The sequence below is a fragment of the Pinus tabuliformis genome, chromosome 1_2 (assembly GCF_031772625.1).
Source record: "Pinus tabuliformis cultivar Carrire ecotype Pingquan chromosome 1_2, CPIR1, whole genome shotgun sequence".
Lineage (NCBI taxonomy): Eukaryota > Viridiplantae > Streptophyta > Pinopsida > Pinales > Pinaceae > Pinus > Pinus tabuliformis.
Genome location: NC_142298.1, coordinates 454,020,734 through 454,044,958, shown reverse-complemented (window position 1 = coordinate 454,044,958; position 24,225 = coordinate 454,020,734). Strand labels below are relative to the sequence as shown.

General features: G+C 36.9%; 1 protein-coding gene across 1 annotated transcript in view; it reads right to left on the bottom strand.

Annotated features, from left to right (window-relative positions):
- Positions 1-270: 270 nt before the first annotated feature.
- The window catches only part of LOC149206323 (cysteine-rich receptor-like protein kinase 2), a 32,689-nt gene continuing 8,734 nt past the window's right edge, over positions 271-24,225 (bottom strand). The window contains exons 2-6 of the mRNA XM_089397658.1: positions 1,877-2,019; positions 1,568-1,775; positions 1,215-1,449; positions 990-1,140; positions 271-901 (exon numbers count right to left, since the gene is read on the bottom strand). Coding sequence (XP_089253784.1) covers positions 506-901; positions 990-1,140; positions 1,215-1,449; positions 1,568-1,775; positions 1,877-2,019 — 1,133 coding nt within the window. The 3' untranslated portion in view covers positions 271-505. The remainder of the gene's footprint in view (positions 902-989; positions 1,141-1,214; positions 1,450-1,567; positions 1,776-1,876; positions 2,020-24,225) is intronic.

Here is a 24,225-nt window from a genome sequence, read left to right as displayed (position 1 = left end):
AAATACATAGCTAGCTCTTTCAATCCATTCTATCACAAGAACAGCAAATATGTTTCCATCGGGTTAAATTCCAGACGTACACTTTGAAATCACGTGCTTTTATTCAATCATATCCTTGTACAAAAGCCAGAGGATATACATTTCTATTGAAAATAATCCACACTAATATTGTTGCACTTGTTCTAGTTCAACTATATTGAATCCATATATTTTATTCAACACTACTAATATATTAAATCCATAGATTGCATCGGCCATTCTAACATTGTTTTGGGTATATTGAATATATTAGATCCCTATACTACATGTCAAGTACATAGTCCTTTTTTCAATCCATTTAAAAACAAAAATAACATATATGTTTCCATTGGATTAATTCCAATGTTACAAAAGTTGGTACCCCTTCTTCAAAGAATGTTGGTACGTGTTCATAGTACTTATAAAATATAATAATCCCCACCATGTGGGATTAACTAATTCACTAACTTTGAAACATTTCTTTTTATCATCTTGGACCAAAAGAGCTTATTGAAACGGTGTTTAATGACATTGGATTGTGAGAATAAGAGTGAACGTTTGGTAATGTACCATCATCTATTAGTGATATAGGTGAAACACTTGTGTTAGTATTTGAATTTGAATGGCTCAATGTAACACTAGTATTACTGTTTGATTGTAAATGGGTGACATCTATATAAGGGGGTTGAGTAGGTTCTAGAAGATTTTGGTCTTTACTAATGAGGAATGTGACAACTTCAGACATGGAAGGACGAAGTATTGCAGATGTTTGTGTGCAAAGAAGAGCTATGTGAACAACTTGTAGTATCTCCCCTTGGCAGTTTTCTTTGATGTTGGGATCAATTATGCTTGCAATAGTGCCTGATAGATGATAGTTCCAAACCTGCACCATACATACATTATAAATTTGAATATTATTAGAATTTTATTTGAAGAAGCAATGAAAATTGTCTATATGATGATTCCATTACCATTGTTAAGAGAGATGGTATGTCATTTCTGTGCATAGGAGTTTTATTCCTTCTGCCACTAATAATCTCAAGGACTAGCACCCCAAAAGCATAAACATCAACCTTTTCTGTCAAATGGCCATGAACTAGATATTCTGGAGCCATGTAACCTCTGTGAAAACAAAAATAAGAAATTAGACACATTTTCTATTAAAAAAAATTAATAACTATCAAATTCATTCTCACCGAGTTCCAATGATTCTTGTGCTAAGATGACTTTGATCTTCTGAGAAGTATTTAATCAACCCAAAATCTGCAATTTTTGGCTTGAAAAGGTGGTCTAGTAGAATATTGCTAGCTTTTATATCTCGATGGATGATGCGTATATCTGATTCTTGGTGGAGATAAGCTAGCCCACTTGCAGTGCCTAGTATAATGTCAAACCTCCTTTTCCAATCCAGTGCATTTTCCAGGGTCTCATCTGTTGTAAAGTAAAATTCTATATCAAATAACTTAAACATAACTTGAAAAGATAATATTTCTCAACATTTGAAGATTGATCATAAGGAAAATAAATTTATTGAGACAAGAACTATTACCAAATAGAAATCGATCAAGGCTTTTGTTGGGAAGGTATTCATACACCAAAAGTTTTTCTGGGCCATCCACACTACATCCAAGAAGTTTGACAAGGTTTTTGTGTTGAACACAACTTATCAAATTGACTTCATTGAAGAACTCGTTCGCACTCTCTTCTCTATTGGAAAATAGTCTCTTCACAGCAATTTGTTTACCATCTAGAAGGCCCTGCAAACATGCCCATTCTATTTTGTTCAATAATGATGTAAATTTATCTATGTATTTTCAAAAATCAAAAGTTTAAAATGAAATTAGAAAATTGAAATCACCTTATACACTGAACCAAAGCCACCTTGACCAATTTTATTTATGGGATCAAAATTTTTAGTGGCAGTCTGTAGAGTTTCAAATTTGTAATTTAGTTTTGATTTGGATATAGCTATTGAGAGTTCACTTGATGGTTTGTAGTGACCTGCAAAAAAACATGTCAAAGTTTTTAGAAATATAATATAACAACATTATCAATGACCATATGATATTTTACACATTTTATTGTCTATAGTCTACACATTGTTCTTTGAAGCTTATTGTAGTTTTGATACTTGTGTTTTAATAAATGTGAAAAAACTGCAATGAAAACATACAATACTTTACAACATAATATCGATATAATTTTAATTAATTAAGGTTATAACATCCATTAGAATTGTGATTATTGGAAACTTTTGATATTAGTAGGATTATAACATCTATATTGTTCATATTTATGCTAACATTATTTCAATAGAGTTACAACTTGGTGGGTGACTGAAACCTTGAAAATGGTTGTGCCTAGGTTCAAAAAATAACTCATTATACAAACTTCATAGCTTTCATAGAGATGGGAGAGCAAAGGTCATCCACTTTCAAGTCCATAATCATGAAGAAATGACTTATAAAGCCTCCCCCCTCACAATCGTAACAAAGGAAACTATAGGAAAAGACAAACAATATTTTCTTAGAAAAACAACAAAGGCCTCATGCTATGAATCCATCTCCATGTGCATTAACAACTATATGATATGCATCAATGTTCATGCAGAGACGGGATATTTTAGGATTTTTCAATAGAGAAAGACCTTACTCACCTCAAGGATAAGAAACAATTGAAACCCACATGAGTTGTATAGCTCAAGCTAGGCTCTAAATAATGCTTTTCCACTAAATTCACTAACATAAGATACCATTTTTGAGTATTTTAGAATGGCCCCTACTTCTCTAATTCAATAATCTTTTTTTTTGCTACTAGGTAGAACAATTCAATGTAGAACAAGAGGATTTCACTTAGTTACTCATATCAATATGCATGTATTTGGTACCATACGAATTTTGTCGTTAAAAAACCATGACAGGAAAATGAAATAAGATTGAATTTTATTTAAAAACATTTAAGGCAACCAAAGCAACAAGATGCACCTCCTATATCAGCATCGATGTCTACATGAATGTCTTTAGTGCCCTTCCTAAATACATTCTCACCAACTATCAAAGCATTGTATGGATCCAAACCCTAGATAAGCACATATTATTTATCTACATAAATTACTACAAATAAATAAATAAATCATTGTTCTAAGAATACCCCACAAATGAGGCCAACATTAAATATAAAGATCCAAAGACAAAATGTGCAATGAAAACTAAAAATAATTGAAATCATAGCTTAACTCCACATGTCGATAAACTACAAAGAAAAAATAATGTTGATGCATTGCAATTAGAATCAATCCTTCCTTATAATGAGGGAACCAAAAAGAGGAGGAGCCAACAACCATCACATAATAGAAGGAAAGAATTCCTATAGAGAAAAAGCAAATAAAACCGATCTTATCACCAATAAAGGACCTAGACGTCAAAAGAAGAAAAACCAAAAGAGGTAGATCATGTAGTTCCAAGGAAAATAGAAATTAGGGGAGAAATATCATGGAGGAATCAGTCTCATCAAGTGTGGCTAAAGAGGTCTCTCATGACTCATATATAAATGGACAATATGATAACACTCTTGTGTAACAACCCCGGGTTGATTCTATATATAAATAAAATAAGACCAAGGTCATGTCACACATATTCCAAGTTGAATGGAGGGAAAAACGTTATAATGGGCATCACTTGTGGTTAATTAATGGCTATGGAAATTGGCGAAGGAAAAGAGGCAATAAATGGAAATATAATAAAAGAAATAAAGGAAAATAGGAGAAAAGGAAGATCAAGGGACACAAATATACATGCAGGGGAAATTAGATAGAAAATGAGGGAAAATGAAGAAAAGAGGAAAAAGGAAAGGAAGAGACTAGACATCAATGACAAAAAGACATCAAAGAAACAGTTCATAGCTTTTGTCAGTTCTAGCTTAGATCACCTTCATAAATAGATCTCTAAGAGAGGAGAGAGGAGGCAGTTGGACACAAGCAAGCAAAGGAGAGTAATGGATCACAAGTAAAAGGTTGGAAAAGAAGCTACAATAAGAGGACATTCCATGTAACAGGTTGCATGTGTGATTTCATTTTTGAGATTTGAATGCATGGTGCATTCATTTGGTTGTTTAGTTGTGTTGTTGTGACTAGCGTGGGATTTTCCTAAATTGACAGTGGTTTTCATCATTACCTTGTCATTTCCTAGTTAGCCATGGTGTTGTGGGTTCTTTGTTTTGGTTTAATCTTTGGATGGCCGATAGACTTTGGATCCTGGTGAGGTGGTCTCAGGAAATTCCCAAGGGTCAAGGGTGGAGATGGGATTTCTCTTGGAACTCTTAACGAATGGGAGGAGGCAGGAAAAATCCGTTGAATATCGTGAAGAAATTTGGAGGCATCCAAGCTTGTTTGTTATTAGTAATTTCTGGACCGGTTTAGGTGAAATCATTGTGGTTGAGGGTTGAGGTGTTTTGGCCTCTAGAAGCCCTGGTTTGTTCAGTTTTGATTCATCCCATGAGATCCCACATTCATGCTTGGAATATGGCATGGGGGTGATTTGTTGAAAGAGAGATTTGGTTCATCCAAATCTATGGTCGGGTGGTATGTGAAGTCCTTGACTTGGTTGGTATCTATATATGTTCATTTGAGTTATTTCCTTATTGTGATCAATGAGCACATGTACTATTTATTTTGTTGATTTTATCATTGATTTGTCATGAATTCATTCTAGTTATATGTTTGGTTATATGCATGGTTAAATGATGTGCTCTTGCCATGGATCTTGTTTATGATTTTTTAAAGTTAATGAATGGTTATATGGATGCATGGGATAACTATTGTTGTTGCAACTAGTTTGAGAGGGAATTAAGCATTCTTGATTATTCCTTGATGAAGTTAAGGAGACATGGAATGTATATGAATTCATCACCCGTATTTATTATGTTTAGTATGTGTTTGACGAAATATTTTTCATGTGTTTAGCAAATTTTGTGTAAGATATCTCCTTGGTACTTAAAGTTCTAGGTTGTTCTAGGCAGTGGCTTGTAGGCTAGCCTAGAAAATATGGCACTAATTTCGTGCCTACATGCATGGAACTGGGAAATTTTGACTACAACCACATGGAGGGAGGCATGTACATGTGGTTGGCCTATGAGCTCAGTTTAAAAGAAGTTCCAACTCAGGACTTGAGCACTAGGGATTGTGATCTAACACCTAGGTTATCTGATGTCCTTAAGAGGTTTCAATATGTTTCCGATTAGTAGACCCCACTTCCATAATTGGAACTTGGATGTTGGGTCATGTCATAGTAACTCTCAGCTCATGTTTAGCTGGAGAGCTTGTAAAAGCGAGTAAATGTGGGATGAGGTTGTTACATCTTACTCCAAGAACAATTTGAGTAGGAATATCTAAATTGCCTCCCCTAAGAGATATCCCACAATGATACAAGGAGGACATGTAGAGAAGGACCAGGGGAGGAGGAATTACTTTCAACCTAAACCACTTCAATGAATTGGGCATGAAATTAATCGCTCTTAAATCAGAAGAAAATAAAAGGAGTAAAGGGTAAACCAAGGGGGAAGACCAATAAACCAAAATTACAAAAAACGGGTTCCCTATAGATCAACTCTAACCAAAACAAGGCTCTCTTAGATAAGTTCCAATCCACTCTCCATCTAGTGAATCATGAAAATATTTTGGAATAAAATAGGCCTCAATGGTAAATGGTAAAGGAAAGAACTACCTCTTGAAAAAAAGAACCCTATTAGAGAAATGAGATATCATGCTTCTATAAGAGACCAAACATAACTATGAATCCATGCTAATATAATAAATATAAAATGTAGAGTTATAATGAACTCATCTCCTTGTAAACAACTCTAGTGGCAAGGTGGATGGTAAGGTCATGGTATGAAATGCAACTTGAATCATCATGAGAAGCCTAGTAGTGGTAGTGAATTTCATCTAATGACTTTCCAAGAATTAGGATCTAGGGATAAAAGGATAATCACCAACATATATGGACCCCGAAAAACCCATGTAAACAAAATCCTCCTCTATTCCCAAAAATAATTGGAAGAAATAAAAAGGGAACAAGAACAAATTATTGGTGGAAGATTCAACCATAACATCCCTAGCAGAAAAAATAGGAGGAAATATGAATCGAGAGAAGAAAATCAATGTTTTGAAAAAATAATTGACTCTCCAAGGCTCAAGACATGCCCATGGGTTGTACATTTGTAACAACAAATGGTGGGGGGGCCAAAGTGTAGGTTTTAAACCCGTACAGAAATTACCTGCATATGAATTCTAAAACACATAAAATAAACAATGCGAGAGCATAACACATAAAACACATATACACAGAGATTTTCCCCTGGATCCCAAAACCGAGACTACCAGCTTGAATTTTCATTATATTCCTTTAAACATTACAATACTTATTTACACATGCCGAAGCATCCAATACCATGGACCGAAAACCATCGTATCCAAAACCATGTGCGAAAAACCATGCACAAAACCATAGGTAGGTTCGCCCAACCTAATATAGGGTCCAAAAAAAAAATTCTCGGGTCGCTGCCCTGGACCCCGTAGAGGGGGGCTACACGCCCCCCTCAAACCCCCCCTATGACCCCCCCACTACGCAATTGACGCAACGAAGGGGGTACTCCACACCCCCTCTAACCCCCCGATTAACTACATAGGGTAGTCGTGGAAAGAATATAACACAACCCAACATTATCCCACTTGTTGTTTTCTTTCCACAGAAGAGCTTAGTCATTTATCCAGCCCTGAAACGCCCATCATTTCTCTACACCAAGAGAACTTCTCAGAGTTCATAGATTTTTTCAATGCATCTGCAGTATTCTTTAAAGTGTCCACCTTTACTAGCAACACCTTTTTGTCTTCTATCATATCCCTCACAAAGTGATATTGAACATCAATGTGCTTTGCCTTTGAATGGTAAGCAGGGTTCTTTGCCAAGAAAATTGCACTTTGGCTGTCACAGTCTATCCTTATAGCTCCCCTGTACTAACTCCATACTTGAACACAATCTCTGCAACTAAACTGCTTCCTTGCTTGCATGAGTGGCTGCCATGTATTCTGCCTCTGTAGTTGATAGTGGCACTATAGATTGTTTCTTACTTATCCAACTAACTGCACCTCCAAATAGGTTAAACACATACCCACTTGTATATCTTCTTTGATCCAAATCTCCAGCCTAGTCTACATCAACAAAGCCAGGAATATCCAACACTCTGTCCAATCCTGGTCTTCCTTGGTAGCACAAACCATAATCACTAGTGCCACGTAAATACCTGAAAACCCACTTCATTTCTATCCAGTGCTCCTTCCTTGGTTTTGACATAAACCTGCTCAATACTCCCACTGCATGTGCAATTTCTGGTCTAGTACAAACCATTGCATACATCAAGCTACCGACTGCACTTGCATATGGAACATGGGACATGTCCTCTTCCTCTTCTTGTGTCTTGGGACACTGTTTGGTAGATAAATTTACACCTACAGGAATAGGAACCTTCACCGATTTAATATCCTACATATTAAACCTCTGCAATATTGTCTCGGCATACTTCCTTTGGTTTAACCAGAGCTTCCTCTTTGCCTGATCTCTTTTAATTTCCATGCCCAAAATATAGTTTGCAGCACCAACATCTTTCATATCGAATTTGGAGGACAATTTGGTCTTCAAATCCTAGATAATTTTTTTGTCATTTCCAACCAGCAACATGTCATCCACATACAAGACCAGATAAATAACATAGTCACGAATTAATTTAAAATACACACAGTGATTTTCTCTGCTTCTGGTGAAGCCAAGTCCCCGTATAAATGTATCAATTTCTGATACCACATCCTTGGTGACTGTTTTAACCCATACAAAGACTTATTTAACTTGCATACTAGTTCTTTCTTACCCTTCATTGCAAAACCTTCAGGTTGCTTCATGTAGATCTCCTCTTCCAGATCCCCGTGAAGAAATGTTGTCTTCACATCCATCTGTTCTACCTCAAAATCAAAAGCAGCAGCAACAGATAAAAGTAATCTAATAGAAGCTACCTTGGCAACAGGAGAAAAAATATTACCAAAATCAATTCTTGACACCTGGGAATAACCTTTTTCTACCAACCGAGCTTTGTATTTCTCCACCTTTCCTTCTACATTTGTCTTCTTCTTGAACACCCATTTGCTGCCAATGGGTTTCCTTCCAGCCGGCAACTCCACCAGATCCCATGCCTCATTTTTGTGCAAAGATGTCATTTCATCAACAATGGCCTCTTTCTAGAGTTTTCCATCCTCTGAATCTACTGCTTCCTTCACAATTCTGGGATCATCATCAGTAATAGATAAAGCAAAATTTGAATAGAAAGCAGATGGACTATACCTTTCTGGCTACCTTCTTTCTCGAACAAATCTTCTCACACCCGGAGTTTGTGGCTTTTCATCTTCTGATTCCTCCTCTATTGTAGAGTCTAATTCTTCCTCCTTAAGCTCAAACTCTATCTTCTCAGGTTCCTTTGGTTGGACTTCATGTTTAATAACATCTTTCACCTCTCTAAACACCACTTCGCAGCTGTACACAACCTTCCTTGTTACTGGGTTCCAAAGCTTATAACCCTTTAAACCATCCTTATACCCAATAAAGATGCACTTTTCAAATTTACTATCCAACTTGGTTCTTTTCTCCTTTGGAACATGTACATATGCATCACATCCAAATACCCTCAGATGTGAAAGAGAGGGTTTCTTACTAGTCCATACATCTTGTGGAGTCTTATCCTCCAACACTGATGAAGGTGATCTGTTGACCAGGTAACATGTTGTCTCCACTGCCTTTGCCCAGAATTCCTGTCCTAACTGGCACCACTGAGCTTGCTTCTTGCCGTTTCCATCAACGCCTTGTTCATTCTTTCTGCAACTCCATTTTTCTCAGGTGTGTATGGAGTAGTCTTCTGCCGTGTTATACCACACTTCTTATAGAATTATTCAAATTCCTTGCTGCAAAACTCTCCATCGTTATCTGACCTCAGCACCTTTATCTTCTTCTCTATCTGGTTTTCCACCAGAGCCTTGAATTCTTTAAACCTACTCCAACCTCTGCCATCGTTGTAACCTCTGCATCTGCTTTATCTTCTGCAGTCTCCTCATGGACTGCAATCCCCTTCACTGCTCATCGGCCTCATCGAAGTACCCCAAAAGCTAACAAATTGTCAATTGCGTGGATAGTGCATGACTAGAGGGGTGAACTGCTTGAAATAACACCTTGTTAGAATCACAGGGTATAAGGTTACAATTTCTACAAATTCAACCCTGAAAATAGAACTGATAGATTTGTGGCTAGATCTACTGCATCTCGATCACAAAGGTCATAATCAACAGAATAAGCCGTTTCTTCAAGCGTTGTTGGTGGTACTTATGCTAAACCAACAGAATAACTTGCTGAATTGACAGAAGCTGCGTAGGATGTTGTTGGTTTAATAAGTAGTGTTGTTGTTAGTGCTGGACCAATTTCATATATTTTCGTTTTACTGAAATGTACCCTTTACAGATCGTTTCCCTATCATTTCCAGGTGTTGATATCCACTCGATCCAAGAAGAGTTGATCCAGTCGATCCCGGTTTCAATGCACTAGATGCTGGTACTCCATGCCAAGAGGGGATCCACTCAATGTTGGTACTCGATGAAAGAAATGATGGGTTTCAATGCCGATACTAAATCCAGGACTCTTTTCCGATAGTACCCGCCTTTTCTCATTGCATAAAGACTTCAAATTTCTTCTTAAGGAAATATATCCATTTATTCCTTGAGAAGTCATCTATAAATGATACATAGTACACAGACTTATCCAGTGATGGAACCTTCATAGGTCCAAACACATCACTATGCACAAGCTCTAATATTTGTTTCACCCTCTTACCGCTAGAGGGGAAACTCACCCGATTCTGCTTCCCATATACACAGTTTTCACAAAAATCAAAATCCAGAGAGCTATTACTCATACATTATACCATACCTTTACCATGAAGTATTCAAAGGCCCTTCTCTCCAATATGTCCAAGCCTTTGATGCCACAGCATGGTCTTCTCTCCAGAGACCACAAGATTTTCTGCTCCACTTTTTGGAACCACAGAATTGTTGCACCCATCAACAACAGTGCTACCTTACAGCTTGTACAGAGTTACAATCCAAACTCCCTGCAACAATACTAGTGCTCCCTAAACCATCTTGCAAGTATCCTTCTCGAACACTATTTTTACACCTACATCATCCAGTTTGCTTACAGAAATCAGATTTCTGGCCAATGCAGTAATATGCAAAACAGCCTGAAGTTTTCTAACCCTTCCACCTTGCAACTTCAACTTTACTTTTCCACAACCAATGATTCTAGCCTTCCTATCATCCCCTAAGAAGATATCACCACCATCATCTTTCTCAAACTTGCAGAACCACTCTCTATGGGGAGTGAAGTGAAAGGATGCACCTGAGTCAATCAGCCATGCCTCATGATCTACATGTGTACTTCAAGAATCCAAGTACACATCCCCACCTTCATCTGAGGTGGTTTTCACCTCTATAGAAGGACCATCATCAAATCCCTTTCCTTTTTCAAGAGCTTTAGATTTACAGTCCCTTTTGTAGTGCCCTTCCTTTCCGCATTTCCAGCAAACTACCTTTACAGGTTTTCCTGGAGATTTAAATCTCCCTCTAGATTTAGATCTCCCGCTCGATGACTTATTTTTGTTTCTGTTTTGGGATTGTCCTCATATAGACAAGGCATCACCATTCTGGCTCTCCATATTTTTTCGTCTCGTCTCCTCCGTCAAGAAGGATGAGACTATTTCATCAAACTGCAAGGCAGTTGCATTGCTACCTATTACAATAATCAGACTATCCCACAAATCTGGTAGAGAACACAACAAACTGATGCACTTATTTTCATCTGAAATTTTAATATCAACAGATAATAACTGACTTACCACAGTATTAAATGCGTTCAGATGCTCTATCATCAAGTCTCCATCTTTCATCCTTAGGTTATACAGCTTTTTCCGTAGGAACAGTGTATTCACCAGAGACTTAGATTGGTACAAAGTCCCTAACTTGTCCCACAAAGCCTTAGATGTTGCTTCCCCTGATACATTCAACAATACTAAATCTGAGACACACAATCGTATTGTGCTCTTTGCCTTCCAATCCAACTTCTTTCATTCTTCATCAGATACTCCCATTGGTTTAGTACCTGGATCTGCCGTGGTCCACTAATATTTATCCACTAACAGATCCTCCATCTTGAGCTTCCATAACTCAAAACTCTGACCATTAAATTTCTCGATCTCTATCTTTCCACTGCTCACCATCTTCTTTCACCACCAGAATCGATCCCGCAGATCTCCCACTAAATAGGGTCTACCACAGGCCTGAGCGAAACCCCTCAGCGACAAAGGCATCCCCTTGAAGCCAAAACATCTCCGATACCAAATGTAGGTTTTAACCCCATACAGAAATTACCTGCATACAAATTCTAAAACATAGAAAATAAACAATGTGGGAGCATAACACATAAATCACATATACACAGAGATTTTCCCCAAAATCCGAAAACCGAGACTACTAGCTTGATTTTTCATTATATTCCTTTCAATGTTGCAATACATATTTATACATGCCGAATCATTCAATACCATGGACTGAAAACCATTGCGTCCAAAGACCATGGATCGAAAACCATCGCATCCAAAACCATGTGCAAAAAACCATGCGCAAAACTATAGGTATGTTCGCCCAACCTAATATATGGTCCAAAAAAAATTCCCGAGGTGCTGCCCTGGACCTCGTAGAGGGGGGCTACCCCCCCCCCCTCAAACCCCCCTATGACCCCCTCACTGCGCAATCAGCACAACGAAGGGGAGGCTCCGCCCCCCTTCTAACCCCCCGATTAACTACGTAGGGTAATCGTGGAAAGAATATAACACAACCCAACACAAAGAATAATATTAAAGCTAGATAGACTCTTTCTCTTAAAGGAGTTATGAAAAAGAGAATATAATGGAGGTGCTACCCATCATAGGTTTAGAACATTGACCAACTCATATCCTTAAAATGGGATAATTATAGAAACTCACAAACCACACGATTCAAAATTGAGCAATTCTAGCTCTCTTATCCAAACATCAAGGAAAAAATGGGGGAATGGTAGGAGGAAAACAACATACAAGGAACCAAAATGTACAAACTCCAACAAAACCTAAGCACATGAAATACAAATTCAAACAATGGAGGAAATAGAAGAATTGAAATGCCTTCCAAGACATATGGTAATTGGAGCAAAAAAATTGTTGTAATACAAAAAACAATAATGGACATGGGAATGACTTAGAACTTAAAGAAACAAAAGAATAGCCCAAGGAAGCAATCATAACTTGCAAATAGCAAGAATAATGTCTATGGAAGAAAAAATCTAGATTCAAAGAGAGTGACAAGAATATGATATGCTTTCACCAAATTTCCATAGAAATGATAAATTACAATAAAATAACTACCTAAATAATGTCCATGGAATAAAATTGCAATTCCATGATGAAATATCTAGGATCTCATGGACTATTTTGGCAACCTTCTCTTAAAATTGGAGAGGGAAAGATTTTAATAATGGAAGACATCATTAGGAAGATATCTAAGCTAGTCATCGATGAGAAAACACCATCCTAATGCAATGAATAACTTATGAGGAGGTCAAAAAGGTTGTAAATGACATGGCCTTGGGCATGGACCATGGACTATATGGGTTCACAACAAACTTATTTAATTTTAATAGGAGGTCATTGATCTGAATTGGATCATTATATTGTTTTTCACCCATCTCGATGCTTTCAAAGTGGAAGAAGTGGAGGAATCATCTCACGAGACTATTTTTATCGGTGGGACCCAATTTTGTAAATTGGGGCCTAGAACATTTTGAGAGCATTTTGAGGCATCAAATGACATTTTTTGGGGTTAAAACTTTGTCACTTTGGTATAACACCTTTTTCTCCTATTCTACACACAAATACCTTTCCAACAGTGCAAGATCACCTCAATCAAACTCTGTATGCAAAATATATGCCACTCAAAAGTTGACCTTCCTATTTTCACCACTATAATTCGACAAGAGGCCACGTCAGCCCCCATAGCTCTTCGAAAAGGGGCTATCCATGTGATTATGGTGAATAAAACTCTAGAAGAGTCCATATTGTAACTCTGATTAATATTTGACAGAGTTATACCTAACCACTAGTAGGCTATCATAATGTGTTATTAGAAAACCGCTAGGAGGAAAAGGGGTTCCATTCTTTTCGAGTGTATCTTGTTCCATAGAAGAGAAAAGTAGTCAAGAGGGATAGGGAGAGAGAATAAAAAGAGGATTTTTTCATTGTAGCCCATGGGCCATGGGCCATACTTGTTTGTACTCACATCCATTTTCTATTCAGAGAAAGAGAGCAGAGTGATCTCACCTTCTAGCTAGGTTTTCTCCTCAACAGGTTTCCCAAGATATATCTTTGTGGCAATCATGGATTGTGATTTTTTATTTTGTTTTTCTCTATTTCCTACATAATTATAATTTACATGCAAACACAATACAAAAGAATTTATAGATCCAAAAATATGAAGAGAAATAAATCCTCATTGTTTAGATTTCATATTTTTAAGTATAATTTATCAAAGTTGTTGTGATGAACTCTCTAGTGGAATGTCCACAATGATTTACAAATCCTATTGGTGTGAGAGTCAGGTTTCTTTGGCTATCTTGTGGATAGTTGTGGGGAGTCTAGATCAGCTAAGACAAAGGTTAGAAAACCCTAGTCACAACCAACAAATCTATTAATAACCCTTGTGATCCTGTAGAGGAGAGGTTTTCGCGATTGGAAGCACATGTTGAAAATATAATTTGTAATGTAAATCTCCTAATGTTTTCTTTGTAAAATAAGATCAAGTTATTCAGAAAATATGGGGGATTTAACATAGAGGACAGATCAAAGGGTAGATCAAGAGATTGGGAAGAAAAAAATAACGAGCTGAAGAAAGGACCCAAAGATCAACCCAGTTTCACTGTCGTGAACTATTCACATTCCTTGTTCAAAATGAAAGCAAAGGTTGATATCAAGCCATACCAAGGTGAGATCGATGCTCTAAATCTAAATCATTGATTCCAACAATTAGAATTTTATTTCAGTGTTCATCATATAGAGGAGGAAGAAAATATTTCATTTGCACGACTAAAATTAGAGGGCCATGCCCTGACTAGGTGGGAAAGCCACACGAAGACCTTGAGGTTGGAGGGAGATCCTCTAGCGACCAAGTGGGGGGATTTTAAAACCCTCATTAAGTCACAATTTGTTGGGCGTGGGATCCCCCAAGGGAATTTTTTGGGCCTAAAGCCCAGATTTTGGTCAAAAGTTGTAACTCCAATGTAAAGACTCCACATTTTGTGGGCACGGAGTGCATAGTAAGTAAATGAGTCATAGGGTTGTTTGCCCTCAAATTTATTATTGTAATGTCAGCTGTAGAGATATACCCATGGTCCGCAGACCATGGGATTGTATAAATAGAGCGAGGCTCTAAGTAGTTAAGACATCACGATAAGGATGAAGAGTTGAGTCATATCTGACGTGTAAAGTCTAGTTTTGGGTCATAGAGTAAGAGAAGGCTCTGCAGCTAAGTGCGCAGAGGCCTAGTAGTCTACAACTGAGTGTGTGGACCCCTGCAGCTAAGTGCGAAGGGTGAGTCGTGTCTGTAACCATTGGAGCATTAAGAAAGAGAAGTTTCATATCAATTATGTGTATTTATTTCCTATTTACTGCATTGAATATATTGGGTATAAATTGCACTTCTACTATTTATATGTTGTGCAAATATACATGGTTGTGTTGATTAAGTGAATGTGAGATAGAATATCTGTTTACACGAAGTTAACTAACATCTTTAAGAAGATAAGTAAAATACGCGGTCTAGTTTGGGTAAAATAGCACAGGTCGTTGCCATAGCAGCGCGAAAGCATCTCAGCCCCTGGTTAGGGCTGCGCGAAGGTGATTATAACAGATCGTGAAGGTATTGCAAGTTAGAACATTACGTGAAGGTAGGCACCGTTGGACTAAATCGACACCTCAAACATCTCAAGGGTGCAGAAACTTGGTTCCAGCATCCCCCCATACTACTTCGGGTGAGACTTCAGTCTGCGCTCCACGGGCTAATGCCGAAAGGGCCAGTAGTGTAGGAATTTGTTTGGCTAATTAACTCTGAACCTGGGTCAGGCCCCATCAAGCCAACACAATTTTACCCTACTGGGTATGTAGAGGACCAATGGATCTGGTGACACTACTTCATACAGAAGCAGGGGCAGAGTGTATAAGGGTACACCACTGAGCTTAGAAATATGGCCATAATTTTGGGTATCTCCCCAAAGAACCAGATGTACTCCTCAAGTATATATGGGGATCTACATAGCCATTTGCAGAAGCAAGTGATGTTTTTCAAGCCCAAATCGATGGTTGAGTCTTGTGTATATGCATAATACCTGGAGAACATAGGATTTTAAAAAAGGAAATCCACTAGATCAAAGATAAAGGAGCACCGAGACGCTTCTAAGGAAGAGAAGAAGAAGTGAAAGGGGGGAATGATAAAAAGATGACAGCCACAACACATAAGTGCAAAGACCCCAACAAACACTAAAATTACTGTAATTTTGACGGTCATACAAAGGAGAAGTGTTGGAAGTTGCATCTAGACCTTAACCTAAATAAAATAAATAAATATATATATATATATATATATATATATATATATATATAATAAGAAGAAGAATCGCATGGCCATTGATTCGAGCAACCAACTTGAAAGCAACTCGAATGTGGATGAGATGATCATCCATACATTAGTGCAAAAGGAGGTGAATTTCAATAGCCTTCAACACCAAGAAGAGAAATAAATGATCAAACTCTTCCACATAAAGATACAGGTTAAGAAGAGAAAGATTGATGTTATGTTTGACTTAGGATCGCAGGCGAATGTCATTGTTGCATAACTAGTCAAGAAATTGTGATTAGAAGTTCGTAATCATCCAAGCCCATATCTATTGGGATGGTAAATAATGATGCATATTTAAAGGTACAAAACTAGTGCAAAATTAGATTTTCTATCCGTGTTGATTTTATTAATGAAGTAGAATTAGATGTAGTTCCCTTTGATGTATATGGAGTGGTGTTTGGAAATCCCTACATGTATATGTAATATGAAATTTTCATGCGAAGAGCCAACCAATACTGACTCATCAAGGATGGAAAATCGTTCACCATCAATGCACATAAAGGAAAATAAAAAATTTCACTAGTAAGTGCCAACTAAGCCAAGAAATTGATTAGTTCTAGCAATAAGTATGCTTTACTATTTTTAAGAGAAAATCAATCTGTAGAAGAGTCAATAAGAGGCAATGCATCCCTAAAGGGGTATTCTAAGAAACAAAAGCAATAATTCGAAGATTTTCTATAAGCATACATGGATGTCTTCTGGGAACCTAAAGGGTTACCACCCAAGAGGGGAGTGGAACATGAGATCCAACTATTGTTAGACTCCCCATTGCCAAACATTGGGTTGTACAGGAAGTATGATGTTTAAGAAAGTGATGTAAAGAAACAATTGCAGTAGTTATTGGAACAGGGTGCCTTTCCACTAAGTACATCACCATGTGGGTAGCCCCTCCTCATTGTACCAAAGAAGGTCAGGGCTTAGCAGATGTGTATTGATTATAGGGTATTGAATAAAATTACACTTAAGAATAGGTACCCCCTACCCAAGATAGATGATCTGTTGGATCAGTTACAAAAAGAGAAATACTTACCAAGATGGACTTAAATTCTAGATATCACTAGGATTGAGTCAGAGAAGAAGATACTTGGAAGACCACCTTCAAAACCAGACAAGGTTTGTATGATTGGTTAGTCATACTATTCGGAATATGTAATGCACCAACTACATTTATGAGGTTAATGAATGATATATTGCACCCTTTTATAGATTCATTTGTTATTTCCTATTTAGATGATATAATGGTATATAGTGCTACATGGGATAAACACATCTCACATTTGACACAGGTGATGGAGAAATAAAAGGAGCACCCACTGTTGTGAAATGTCAAGAAGTGTGACTTTGCATTCTTTGGTGTATCTGAGATATGTGATAGGTGGAGGAGCGCTGAAAATAGATCCTGCCAAGATGGAGGCCACCATGAAATGGGTAATGCCTACTAATGTTTTTTAGGTTAGGAGTTTCATTGGAGTGGCACAGTACCTAACGAAATTCATAGCCACATTTTCAATTGTAACAACACCACTCCACGCAAGAGTTTCCGTTGGGGAAAGGGTCAACAAAAGGCCTTTGAGGAACTAAAGAAGAATATCAATCAAGCACTAGTTCTGGCATTATTGAACTTGCAGGAGCCCTTCTAAGTGGAGACAAATGTGAGTGAGTATGTTATGGGAGTGGTCTTGATTGAGGGAGAAAGCCTTGTATGCTACCTTTCTGAAGTATTTCATGGGATAGTTCTTAACTACCTTACTTATGATAAGGAGTTGTATGCCCTAGTGCAAGCTATGAAGAAGTGCAAGCATTATCTAATGGGAAATGAGACATTAATCCGCAATTCACTAGCTATTACAATACTTGTAGGCCTAGAGTAAGCTACAACATACCATGCATTACAAGTGGATGAGGTTTCTACAACAATTTCATTTAGTAATCAAGTATATGAAGGGAAACATAAATAAGTCGGCTGACATGCTTTCATCTCCACCCACATAAAAGATCATAACTTTGGGAACTCTTATGAATATGGAGCCATTCACCCATGATGCATATAGAGAACCATATTTAGGGGATGAGGACTTCAAGGAGGTTTTTTTTGTAGTTGTAGAGTAAATCTCATGTGTATGATGGTGACAACATAGTTGACTACCACCTCCAAGACAGGTTACTCTAAAGCTTGGACAAGTTATGTGCTCTTAAAGGTGAGCGATTGCAGATAATTAGAGAGGCTCACACCTCCAAGGTTGCAACGCACTTTGGTATAGAGAAGACAATGGTCAACTTGTAGAGGTATGTGTATTGACCTAAGATGCAAGGATAGGTCACTAGGTTCATAAGAGGATTCATGCTTCGTTTTACGAGTAAGCCTAATAACAGAAAATAGGGTATATATAATCCCTTACATATACCCGCTCATCCATGGGAAATCATTTTAATGGACTTTGTGGGAGGTTTACCAACAATCAGGAAGGGACATGACTACCAATTCATGGTCATTGATAATTTTAGCAAGATTTGTGTTTGGATGCCTTGTAAAAGACCATAAATGGGCAAGAAGCATCAAAATTGTGTCTTTGGACAAGTCTGGGTGCACTTTGGGAGACCACGAAGCATCATTCCAAACAAGGACACAATATTTCTCAGTGCATTTTGGACTACATTGTAGGACAAGATGGACACAAAGTTTAAGATATCTACAACATTTCATCCATAGACAAATGGGATGAGAGAAGTCGTCAACCGACTTTGGTGCAACTTTTGAGGGGCTACAATTAGAATTATTTGAAGACCTGGGCATGGTTTATATGCAACACTCTTATAACAAGGCATACCACACTTCCATTGGTAAGTCCCCATTTGAAACTTGTTTTGGATATTTGCCACCTTGACCTTTAGATATTTCATATGGCTGGCAAGGAGGAGTAAGGGAGGATCTTACAAGGGATGTCTTGAGGGCTTAAAAACTTGTTGAGAAGATCAAGAAGATCCATATACAGTTACAGGAGACACTACAAATGTCACAAGAAAAATATAGGACCAAGCATGATTAGTACAGAACAAAGAAGTTGTTTAAGGTGGGAGCTGTGGTTATAGTTGAAAAAGGAGAGGCTACAAGGTCCCAATAAGAAAATCAAGGCTTTGGGGTATGGTCCCTTTGAGATAGTGGAAATGGTGGGAGATAACACTTATAGACTCAGTCTACCCCCATACATGCATATTTAATCAGTTGTGAATGTAGAGAATCTGAAAGTCTATGAGCCTTCCATGTTAGATCAGGAAGAGGAATAGGTCCTACCTTCTATAGAGGATTTGGCACCAAATGCTCAGGAAAATTTGACAGAGGATACAGTTTTTCAAAAGAGGCCCAAAACCATGAGACAAGGACAACATGCCCTTTGGTAGATTGTGTTGAAGGACAAATTCTAAGTAAACCTAAATGGTACACCTGATAAAAGGTGGAGGAAAAATTTCCTCACCTCATTTAGTAGAAGTTGTTGGGGACCAAAAGACTCCCAAAATGGAGAGGTGTGATCCAGATTGGATCATTATATTGTTTAAATATAATTGATATCTTTTTCAATGAACTTTTGAGTGGAATATCCATACAAGTTTAAAAATCAGTTATTGAAAAGGGAGTCTATGGGGTGGTAGAAGATTATAGATGAACAAGAGGAGTTATCAAGGAATCTAATGGCACCTACCCTCCCTCATCCCAAAGGAAGGTGAACTAGACTTAACATACAAATTCTTCCTCATCTCACTTTGTAATGTCATCTACAAAATTATTATTACCTCAACCAATCACACATTTTACTAAAGAATGGAGGATATATCAAATGTAAAAAAATTATAGATAATGTCATAGTATCCCATGAAGCATTCCACGCCCTTAATAGTAGCAAGAAGCTAGGTTTGTTTATTAAACTTGACATGTCAAAAGGCTTTGATGGACTAAATTAGAATTTCTTATAAATTATTTTGACAACCATTGTCATCCCTTGTATTTGTACCTAAAAGGTACTAAAGCTAGTCTCTATTGTCCTCTTAGTCTCTGATATTGGGGTTCCTTTTACCCCTTTCATCCCCTATAAAGGTGTAAGGAAACATAACCCCTATACTATTTACTCTTTCTCCTCATGACAAAACACTAGGATTCTCTCTAAAATTAGCCATAATTGGTAATCTGATCAATGCCCTTAAATTCTTCAACAAAGGAGAATCCCTCTTGCATATTCAATTGATTGATGAAGACATCCTTCTAAGCTCCACTTTTAAGGAAAGCAAAGCCCTCAATTGATTCATGGAAATATTATTGCTAGCTTTGGGTAGTCAAATTAACAATGTCGAATCTTAAATCATTTTTTTTACATTAGACTAGCTATCCAAGATAATATATACACAATTATAAGCTTCCAAAGGGGCATCCTTCCCATCTAAATACCATGGCATCACCCTTGCTCAAATCCTCTCTTAGACATTCGTATTGGAAAGACTTGCTTTGTAAGTTGAAATAGTGTCTTGACAGCTACAGTTTCTAGTGCCATCCTCTAGTAGGTAGTTATCTTGATCAAATATATGCTCCCATCTTTGCCCCTATATCTCTTCTTTTCACTAACTGTCGAATAGAAATCCTTGAATCCTTTCATGTTATACAATTGAAATGAAGATGGTAAAGTTATTACAATCCAACCTTCCATGTATCTCTAAGACCAATCAATCTTAGACATTTTTAGATCATTAGCCCTTTTTTTTGTAGCTAAGAAAAAACCAACCCAATGTGGAAAGAAAGAACAATCTACCTACCTAGATGTTGTGACCGATCATTAACCTATAAATCCATGACCCCAACAGCGTTAAACATAATTTCGGAAGTAGAGATGGTAACATTAAAGTTCACGCACTTTTGTGCCCAAATCAAGGGCAGACGTCAATGAGTCTAGTCGCAGGGATGCGTGGATGACATAATTCTTTTCCACGAGCAACATTAAAGGGAGAATTTTGGTGTCGAGTGATGGGAAAAGGTAAGGTGTTTTCTTATGAAGCGGAACGTAGGGTTCTCTCAAGCTCTCATTTGGTAGTTATAGAAAATCCAAATGATTTATGTGGGCAGAGCTCAGCATCCTATCATCTCTTTTCTGAAATAGTTGTAATAATCTCATTTAGTTAGCTCATGAACCCATGGAAATGGATTTGTTTGGAGTTTTTTTTTCAATACTGAGGAAACCCAGCTTAGTCGTACATAAAACCCTTTTTCAGGAATTTTTCAACATAATCATGTCATGTGACTAGAACCTGGGTGGGGAGGTTATCATTAAACCCTCCCAACCACCCAAGATATACATCAGAGTTACACATCTCAGTGAAATGCGAGCAAGAGAAATTCACTCCAATAGAAAGTCCCCAAATCAAATTGTGTTGTGATTGCTCTAAATTCGAATTTGCCAAGAGGGTGCTCTCTCCATGTCCTATAGAAGAAATGTGCAGTTCTTGGTGAAGCAATGATGGGCTTTAGGAGTTGGTCAAGCCTTCAGACAGAGGGAATGGGCATTTCACAAGCAACATCCATAGGTTGACAAAGAATACCTATAGGTTTCATTAAACGTGTTGTTAAAAAAACTCAAGTAATGGATGTTGCGGCTAAATTTCCCTATTTCAATTTTGGTAGGTTGACAAAGAATACCTATAGGTTTCATTAAAAGTGTTGTTAAAAAAACTCAAGTAATGGATGTTGCGCCTAATTTTCTCTATTTCAATTTTGGTTGGCCAACTCCTAGAGAAAAATAAGTCAAACCAAGTTGAATTTAAAATTGATTAATGGGTTTGTTTTAGTGGAAGAGGTAGAGCCGAAGCAGGTTCAAGAGGAGATGAGGCTCAAGTATTTGGGCATTCTCCAAATCACCGTGTTTAGGGAAACCATTTTCCTTTCTAGTTTATATGAATATGCCAAGGAAGACGCAGGACAAATCTATTCACATATATAGTGCCAAAATTTACTAATTTATGAACTAAAAGTGCTTGGGGTTGTATGTCTATATGAATAAAAGAGGATTTTAGATCATTCAAAACATTGCAACTATGGATTACATGCATTGTTGACTGGACAAATCTTGAAACAGATCATCAAGGTTTTATGTGACCATCTGTGACCATACTTGAAATTTCCCACTGTGCAAACCTATCTTGAAAAACCCATTATTATTCAACAACTGCTAAGGAAACATGCCATATATTTCTAGATTTTGTTAGGGTCTAATGGTTTGATTCTCACTGGAAATATATCTTAAATAACTTCGTTGGACATGGGACACAGTTGGGTACAATCTATGGAGATGTTGTTAGATTCAAAGCGCAGAACAAATATCAAGGATTTGGATTTGAACTTTGGTCCGACTTTGACGACTTCATGATCACTACATATTTCATATTCCAGTTCTTCGACGTTTAACGAGCTTTAATCGAAGATCATTTACTCATCTTGAACATTGTTAAATTATTTCTTACTTGTTCGTAGGATTAAGCATTCATACAACCGAGGGCATTATAACCGAGCTATCCATATCTAGAAGGAGGGATAGCTAGACCATGTCATCTGTGTCCAGGGTAAAAGGTTTGGGTTGGGAGAGCATTGTTAATGTAATTTTTCCAATAGTTAATAACATTGAGTTATAATGTATACAAGTGATAGTATTGGCCTGTCCAAGAGAGTCATGATGATTGATGGAAGTGGTACCATCAATTACTCCCAAGGAAGCAAAGAGATGCTTCCATCAATCAATATAAATAAGAATTGGCCCTGTAATAATCACTATAACGTAACAGGTTGAGTTTTATGCTCAAATGATGGCTTGTACTGGGCTGTGATATACCATTGAATTGGATGGTAATTTACTTTAAAATTACAGTAGAGAAGCAGTTCATGTTTGAGCAATTGATTTTGATTCGACTTATATATTATAATAATAGTAAGGGCTCAGCTATGGTGTGGGATGTAACAATAGAAATTTTAAACAACAAAAAAATTGTAGGTAAAAAGCCTACAATGAAATTTTCCATTTTCTGAGTACTCCCGAAGCAACGCCCACAAAAATATGCAGTTGGATATCAAGAAATATTGTTTTTTGAAGATGAGTCACTGTGCCATGAGGATGCGAATTATCTCCATATATTAGGAATGGATATTGTCCATGAATGGCCATTTACTATTTTCTTGGTTTGCTAAGGTTTTCTTTTCATTCCCATGTCACTTCCATGAACAAGTACTTCAAGAATGCTTATGAATTCAAAGATTTATAGATTGAATGTGAAGTTGGTTTTGGTTAAAGGATTCTCTGACTCAAATCTCAAGATATACCTGTAAAGAAGATTTAAAAGTTTATCCTTATGATTTTGCTAGTGATGAATATGCTGAGTCAAAGCTAGAGCTATGTTCCAGTTAGAGAGTTTGATATCCAAAGTCCTCATAAAATCAATATAAATGGTGACACGTAGCATGTTCAAAGTGACAGGTGGCATTTGGAAAAACTTATAGTGGTTGGTTAACATTTGTAAGGAAAGTATGGCAGGCATAAAATGAAGCCCATTTTGAAAAATAAATTAACAAATGCAATAATATAGTTCCAATCAGAGATAAGTCTGAGAATTGGTACTAAATTCTCTTAATTTATTATTAGATTACCATGAATTTAAATGTGTCAAAACACTTAACCACCTTTTACTATTTGGAGAAATACAGTTAAATTCTCTTAATTTATTATTAGTTTACCATCCGTTTAAATGTATCAAACCATTTGATGTTTTATCAACCACCTTTTACTATTTGGGGTATATAGTTACACAAAAGGAGGTAAATATAAAGATGAAAAATGAAGAAGATCAAAAGATAAAGATCATGAATGTAGAATACACAAAGATAAAGATTAAAAAAAAAATAGAAGATGAAGACAAAGAGCATAACTGAAAAAGATTGAAGGTGAATGGCATCAAAGAAGAAAATGAACATTCAATCAACTCAAAGGACCTTTAAACACGAGAAGATGATTGTATCAGAATTATTTGTTAAGGGGGAGTATGAAGGATTAACTCATATTTGTGAATCATGATTAATATTTAAATTATATGATGTTTTGTGATGATGTGTACCAAGCATAGAAGTCTACTTAAGAAACAATCGTGAGGAGAAATAAGTGGAAATTAGAGATGGAGATCAGTGAAGAGATTAATGGAGATATTACGGGAGATAGTTATAAATTAGGTTGAAACACATATATTATGATCTAGCTATTATAACCACCTAATGTTATAAAAAGGGACCAAATTTTACAACTATAAAATGTAGAGGAATGGTATAATTGAGTAGAATTCCCCCT